The sequence below is a fragment of the Nelumbo lutea genome, chromosome 8 (genome assembly GCF_056320005.1).
Source record: "Nelumbo lutea isolate HS-2025 chromosome 8, American lotus-T2T, whole genome shotgun sequence".
Taxonomy (NCBI): domain Eukaryota; kingdom Viridiplantae; phylum Streptophyta; class Magnoliopsida; order Proteales; family Nelumbonaceae; genus Nelumbo; species Nelumbo lutea.
The window spans coordinates 30,309,175-30,316,737 of NC_142691.1; the positions used below are offsets into that span (position 1 = coordinate 30,309,175).

The 7,563-nt window shown below is 38.5% G+C and overlaps 1 protein-coding gene across 1 annotated transcript; it reads left to right on the forward strand.

Moving 5' to 3' along the window:
• The first annotated feature begins 2,597 nt into the window (after positions 1-2,597).
• Positions 2,598-6,747, forward strand: LOC148843668 (protein SIEVE ELEMENT OCCLUSION A-like). Its single transcript, XM_088957164.1, has 8 exons — positions 2,598-2,811; positions 2,922-2,969; positions 3,368-3,418; positions 4,158-4,594; positions 4,679-4,788; positions 4,993-5,111; positions 5,207-5,695; positions 5,801-6,747. Exons 1-8 carry the CDS (start codon positions 2,638-2,640, stop codon positions 6,479-6,481), a joined length of 2,109 nt encoding a protein of 702 aa, XP_088813290.1. The 5' UTR covers positions 2,598-2,637; the 3' UTR covers positions 6,482-6,747.
• The last annotated feature ends 816 nt before the right edge of the window (positions 6,748-7,563 follow it).

The following is a 7,563-nucleotide window of genomic DNA, read 5'->3' on the forward strand; positions in this document are numbered from 1 at the left end:
AAAATAAAAAAATAAAAGGAACGAAAAAAAAGTCTGTAATCCGATCAGAGTTAGCAGTCTCCGAATCTTTCATTTGACCCTCAGACTTCTCGAGCTAGGCCTTCTGTCTTAGCTGGCCGAATTCCATATCTGCAGAAAAGAAAAAAAATCAAACTAAATGAAAGTAAATTTTAGAAAGGGAAAAAATGGAACTAGTAATGAAAGAACAGAAATTAAAACTAAGACTAATGGTTGGGATCCGAATCCATAGGTGGCAGTAGTGGCGTAGGCGAACTACAAGCAAGAACCCCTCCTCTTGCTTGGGCGTTCTCCTCTTCCTCTACCCTTGAACTTCTTAACATCAGCCTTCCGTTTTACCTGGGGGCAGAATCCAACCCCTTCTCAGGACTCCTTGGGTCCTTTTGATAGAGAATGATGGATACAACTAGGATTAGAGAGAAAGAGGGGGCGGTAGCTGGGTTTTAGCAAAGATATGGGCACCTTAGGGTTTCTAATAAAGAGTTATGATGGTTCTGGGTTGATCCTAAGGCTGAGAGGAGAATGAGAGGGCACCCAATATTATGTAGGGTTGAGATTTAGGCGCCCAAAAATGGATGGAGGAGATTGAGGTGCATAGGGTTGAAAGGTGGAGATTAGAAGGAGTGGGTGGCGCCCTAGAGTGGATGGCTGAGATAGAAGATGGAATGAAGGGCTGAGATCTAATGACTAAAGGCTGAATGGTGAGGATTAAAAGTTTGGTGGCACCCTAGGGTTTAAACGCTACAAAAAGTGTTCCTTAGATTGAATGGTGGAGATTAGAAGAGGTGGAGGGTGGAGATTAAACAGTTAGGGGCGGCTAGGGTTTGCTAAGGATGAAAAGAATGGGTTAAAAGGCACCCTAGGATTTGCTAATGAGAGGGGAGCATGCTAATACAGTAGGAGGGGCGCCAAGCTGGGTTTAGCAGATAGGATGTGCCTTCCTATTCTCAGTTTTTCACAAAACACCCCCTCTCTCAGTTGAATTTCGCACTAGCCTCCCAAAAACTACATTTCAGCCATGTAACTTCCTCAGTTTTTCACAAAATTTGCACAGAGACACTAAGAGGTCACAACAATGAATTTAACTGGGAAAAGAAAACACTTTGAGTATTCTAAGGCCGAAAATACCCCTAAAATGATGCCCTTAAGGCATCAAAGTACAGAGTTATCAGTCTCACATTAAGCATGTAGTCGAGCCATACTCTGAGAAAGACTCAGGAACCAAACTCAAAGGAGAAGGGTGACGAGCAAGCCATTGAAGTCTTTAATGGAGATCAATAAATTTCACTCCATAATATTCCCATGCATATACATTTAAAGGAAATCCTACCTCATGAAATTGATGTTATTAATACTAAACCCAAGGATGGTGCCTTGAGCTTTGGCAAATGTAAATGAAGGGTTACATTAAAATAATAGTTGCAAACCCAAATATTCACACCCTCAATAATTAAACTCTAAAACTTGTGATCTCAACGTAAATGTCAGCATAGAAAGAGACATGTACTACCATAAGTTCTAAGAAATGTCCATTCATGAAAACCACAAGGAAGTAGGAAAAGCCAGCACCTTAGTGTGCACAGGCAATGATATTGCATGGGTGGATCTGGAGGCAAATGGATGGTGGGACCATTGGCTAGAGTTGGCAACATCCAGTAGTAGTTGGAGCTTCTCACTAACCTCCTTCAGGTACCACCTTACTACCCCTTATCTTCAGGTACCACCTTACTACCCCTTATCTCATTTTAGTTTCGGTAATTTGATTTCTTACACTGATTGCACCTTATTATTTTTTTTTCGAAGGTTGTTTATAATCTAAAAAAGAAAAATAAACTCGACCTAATAATCATCAAATATGCCAACGTGCAACATACCTAGTTCAATCCGATATTTTAAGAAAAAAAGAAAAAGAAAAAGACTTTAGATGGTCACTTTGTGCATGAAAAGATAAAACATATACTGCTAGGCCCTAGAAGACGCTCAATGGAAAGCTTATCTATTACCATTCAAGTTAAGCGATAGTATTAACATCATTCAACTTCTATTACCATAACCAACCACGTCAGTCACTCACCGGAAAGCTTATCTATTCTCTCCCCTCCTTTTATCACATTATTTTTTGGATAATATATGATGATACCTCAATCTCCTTCAGATATGCCAACGTGCAACACATGACACCATGGTTGAACTGTCGACCGAAAAACCAGTGGTCAGAATGATTTTATTTTCGAGTAGTTTTTTGAAATCATGCAACACATAATATGACCAAAATCTTATGAAATGTGGCTTATTCTTGGCATCTCTTCCTTTTCCAAGGACTGATTAAAAAAGCAAGGTAAATATCTTTCACCTTTTCTGAATAATGGTGAGATTTTCTCAAGGGTAAAGAAGATGGGGGTATGCATCAGGTCATGCCAATACCATGCAGTAAAACGTAGCAATGCCTTTGTTGGTCCTAAAAAGAAGAGAAAGTGATATTTGGAAGACTGGCATATTTTGGGCGAAGAGAGGGAATCGTGGGCCTTTGTTGGGATTCCTATTTAAGCCCAATCTTCCCCCTCCTAGGCCCAAGGGAGTAGCTGATCAGAGGTCTGTAATTCGAGTAATTTAACCTGGATGGCCCAAATCTGCCCATGTGCTAATTCGTGTTTCATTTACCTCTTTGGTGATGACATAGACATTGAAGAGGTCCACAAGACGCATGAATCAGGCAATGCCTTCAGTGATTATGAAGAAATTGTTCGCATAATCACTGACATCCTCAAACCGGCCTTCGTTGTTTATTGCAAGGTGGATTCTCTTTCTCTTTATTGTTTTGTTCATTCTTTATAGATTGATAGATAGATAGATAGATAGATAGATTTTATAAGAATGTATAACTGGGCTTAACTATAATGCAGGTTGTTGAAGTGAAAGGTCCAGAGAATAAAGTACCTGAGTCTTCCAAGGTAATAATACCTCAAGAAATAACAAAAATGGGGCTTTATATAAAATGAACACTTTACTTTGATTTTAGTGCATGTCATAAAAGTTAAAACATGTTGTTTATATTATGTTAATTGTATTGTATTTTTATGGGAAAATCTATGATGCCAGAAAGATATGATATCGAAAAAGCTTTGCCCAATCAAAGCTCCCCCGGTGAATTTTTATTAATACCACCTGATTGATCATGACCTCTTTTGTGATACCCGTTGATTGGCCCTAAATTTTTCCGAAATATCATATCATTCCGGTATCATAGTTGAACCCTATTTTTATCCATTATTTGCACATGTATGTAATATGTCCCCTTACACTATAATTATCAAATGGGACTTAATATATTTGGACTACGATTCTGCAGGATCCATTGAAACTAGAGCTTCTTCAAATAATTCAGGAGATCTATTGGAAGGTATCCATTATCCAAATATGATAAGACCGTGATTAATTTTGAAAAAGTGGAATTAGAACTACTGCAGTTTAAGCCAACTCTTTCCCTTCTATCTTAAAGATAGAAGCTGAATTAATGCTTGATACATCATCATTATCATCATCATTTTCATCTCCAACCCTTATTCCGTGGAGTTGGCTATATGAATCCCGTTTCACCATTCCATTATATTTAATGTCATATGCATTGTTAAAATATTAGCACTTAAATTATTTTTTTAACTACTTACACCCATTATTTTTGCTCATGTCTACCCCTTCTAACTGCTTCAACTTGCAATAGATCATTTCTTCTTAAGGGTGCCGTTAATGGTCTTCCATGCACATGACCATACCATTTTAGTCAACTTTCTTTTTCCTTAATTTTTAATTTTTAATGAATATTTTATTACAAAAAATACCATATATATCAATCAATTTTCTCTCATTTTATCACTTACCGGTGCTACTCCTAAATTCCTATAAATGGCAAATACCTGAAATGACATTTTTTTTATTAATTTTTCTTTATTTTATTCTTACTAGATTCAAGTTGCAGGTCGGAAATATTGTGTGAATAGAAATAGTAATTGCACTAATTAATTAATAGAACTTCTGAGATCATCAACAATTTAGCTTAATTGGTTATATATATATGTTTTATTTTGTACCTTATTATCTACTCTATTGTGGTGGAAGTAAATTGTTTATAAATGGGGCAGATGTTATGCATGTGTTATTGTGACGGCAAACCGCGTCTAGGTGTAGATGGAGATGAAAAAGAATGCATAAAATACATGTTTGGTTTAGTGAAGAAATACCCGTATGATGCAAAGCTGCTTCTGGTGCTGGCTGCATTTGCCATGCTCTATCGTGAATACTTGTGGTCTACCCAAGACGACACTGCCCAAGTAGACTCCTATCGCAACCTCAAACAGCGCATTTTCTGCAAAGGGAAGCTCTCAGAAGATGAGAAGGAGCATCTTAAGAGTCTAAATTCTCTAGTAACCAAAATGCTGCATCTCACAAAACCAATTATCAGTCTCACCAGCTACACAAACATTGAATACCAAAGCTTGTATGTTAGGATCGTTGCTTACCACATGATTCGAGCTGTAGTCGTCTGCTTCTCTTCCACCATGAAATTGATAAGAGTGAAGTATGTCTCTCTCTCTCTCTCTCTCTCTCTCTCTCTCTGTTCGTTTCTATCTATTTAATTCACAAAATTATTTTATTGTTACAGGTATACGAATTCATCAGAAGAGATGAAGCTGAAGACAAAACAACTGTTAAAGCGACTAGACGAATTAAAACATGCGGAGAAATTCTTAAATGACTTAAAAGAACAAGCAGGTTTGATAGCTCGCTTTATCCAGAAGTGATTTTTAATAAACTCATTTATAGATTCATTTCCCCTCCAGCAACAATAAAGTTTGGGGTTAATAAATGGGGCAATCTGCCCACAATTCTGGATAGAGAGTGGGTGATAATAGTGTATGAGAAGTCCAGACCGCAATTAATTAAGATCTAACAGAAGTTGTTTGGGACCTCTTGCAGACTGTTCTAACTTTGCAATGGACTGCTTTGTAAAACCTAGTCATACAGATGTTGTTGATTTAATCAAGAAGTTGTTCATCAAGCCAACTGAAGGAGCAGGACTCAAGCGGGATGGGAAGGTAGGATGCTACTGACAGACGACAAGCATTAATTATTTCAGGCCAATGCAAAGCAAAGAACTAACGTGCTTAAATTAATGCATGACTTTTGGCAGGATGTTCTGAATTTTGAAGTTCTCAAGGGCAAATCAGTAGGCTTATTCATCTCAGACTTGGACTACTACCAAGAGAACATTTCAGAAAAATTCAAGGCTCTAACAACAGTTTATAAGGAATACAATAAGACATTATTCGAAGCCATCTGGTTTCCTATAGTAGAAGAAGGGCAAAAAGAAGACCCAGACCCAAAAGCTGATAAGAACCAAATGCCATGGTTCTGGTGCAAACCTTCAACCATCAAACGCCCATTCAAGTGTTACATCAAGGAATGCTGGAACTACCAGAAGAAGCCCATACTGGTTGTCCTAGACAAAGAAGGAAAGATCATCTCCCCCAATGCACTTCCCATGATTGAGATTTGGGGAACTAGAGCTCACCCTTTCTCCAAGGATAAGGAAGCTGAGCTCTGGCGAAACGAAGAAGATCGTTGGAACAAGGAGAAATGGGCTCTCATCTTTAATCGCTTGGACACCAAAATTCTATCGGTACATCTCTCTCTCTCTCTCTCTCTCTCTCTCTCTCTATCTATCTATCTATCTATCTATCTTTCTCTCTCTCTCTCATGTGAAGCTTCTATATAACTGAATCAGATAGGGAAGACATTGTGCTTGCTTGGAGGTTCTGATGTTCAGTGGTTAAGGAGCTTTGTGATACAAATAAAAGATATTAAAGAAAAGCTCAACCAGATGGATATCGCAATCGTCTACATGGGGACGAATTTGCTTGATGAGCAAAAATTGCAGAGTATCCTAAGCACCATAACCGAGGACAATGAACAACATTTTTTCCAGCCTTTGGAAGAGAAGAAAGGAAATGAATCAGTCACCTGGCCTAAGAGAATCATAGATTTCTGGCGTTATCTGGAGAACTACCAGTACTTGAGGATGGAAAACTGTGAGAAGCCGTTCCATGAGGACGAAATCTTGAAAGAGTTAATGTCCATGTCAAGCTTCAACGCCATTGCGGATCGTTGGGCCATTATCTTCCAAGGGTCTGCCGAGGTGAAGGAGTTCTTCAAATTCAATGGAGAGGAATGGAGTAAACGCTCTGAGAAGCTCGACATGAAAATTTCCTGTTGGAAAGCCAAAACCCCAACAGAGGACAAATTCTGGAAAGTGTTGCAAGCAGCTCAGCAGGAGCATTCTCTCCGGCTGGTTGTCCCTCAAACCACTGCCGACTTTTCCAGAATGGTTCTCAAGTGTCTGAAATGTGATCATTCCATGGAGAAGACCTTTCTTTACACATGCTGTGCAAAGGAATCAGGCCAGTAGGCTTGCTTGGATTCAGAATTTCAAATCAGGTTTGGTTTTCTAATAATAATAAGCTCCTTAGGAGATTGCTAGTTGATTGAAGCCATGAAGTTTTGAGCTTTTGGCTTATTGGCTAGATTTGGGAAATACCAGCGTCGTCTATTTCGTTTGTCTATCTCTTTTGTTGGGCTTACAATTGCTTGATTTTGCTTGTATTTGATTTTTGTGTGCTTGTGTCGTTGGCTTGCTTAATAAAATAAACGTCTATGCTCTACAAGTTTTCTTCCTATTATATTTTTTTGGACTATGTGGGGATGTGAGCATAGAATCGATGATCGATTCTAAAACCAGAAAATCAATCGGAACATAGAATTGAAGAAGGGAGAGATTCACGGGTCGTCTAGTAAAACTTGACATTGGCATTCACTCTACAAATAAAGGGATGCCAAGTGACCAATCTATTGGGTCATTGACCTCTGTTTTGTTTCATATATAATTCCTTTCTTCCTATACTACAATTTCTGGCCTTCATAATCAAGTTTAGGTGGAAAGATCACTTAGGCATGATCATGGGTCGTACTGGGCCAGGCTTACCACTTGGGTAAGGACATTAGTCGGGGTCACAATTGCGTTACACATCAAGATCTCTTGGAAAAATTAAATCAATAAACAACTCATGGAGGTGTAAAAGTTCCTCTCCCAATTGATCAGGACCTTCTACTAGTAACTTCAGTTCAAATTCATACAGAACTTGAAAAGGTTACTAGGGAATTTTGGTGGTATGATACAAAGAAAAAAAATGCAAACATGCTTGAATAAGCTATGCATGCCTATATCAAGTGGGGGCTGAGCCTTAGAGAGAGTCTTCAAATGAATAAGGCCATGTTCATTAAACAATGGAAACTGCTGACCTGTCACAATAATTTATGGCCTTCTGTTATAAAAGAGAAGTACTATCCATGGTCGAAGCAGGCTCATGAGCTCCTCAAAGAATTGCAACCCAATTTACTCTGGCTAATTAAGGATTGGTTAAACATCCATGCAATCAACGACCCTTTGATGATTACCCAACTCCTCTCGGCAAAGCCTGTAGTGTCACGTTG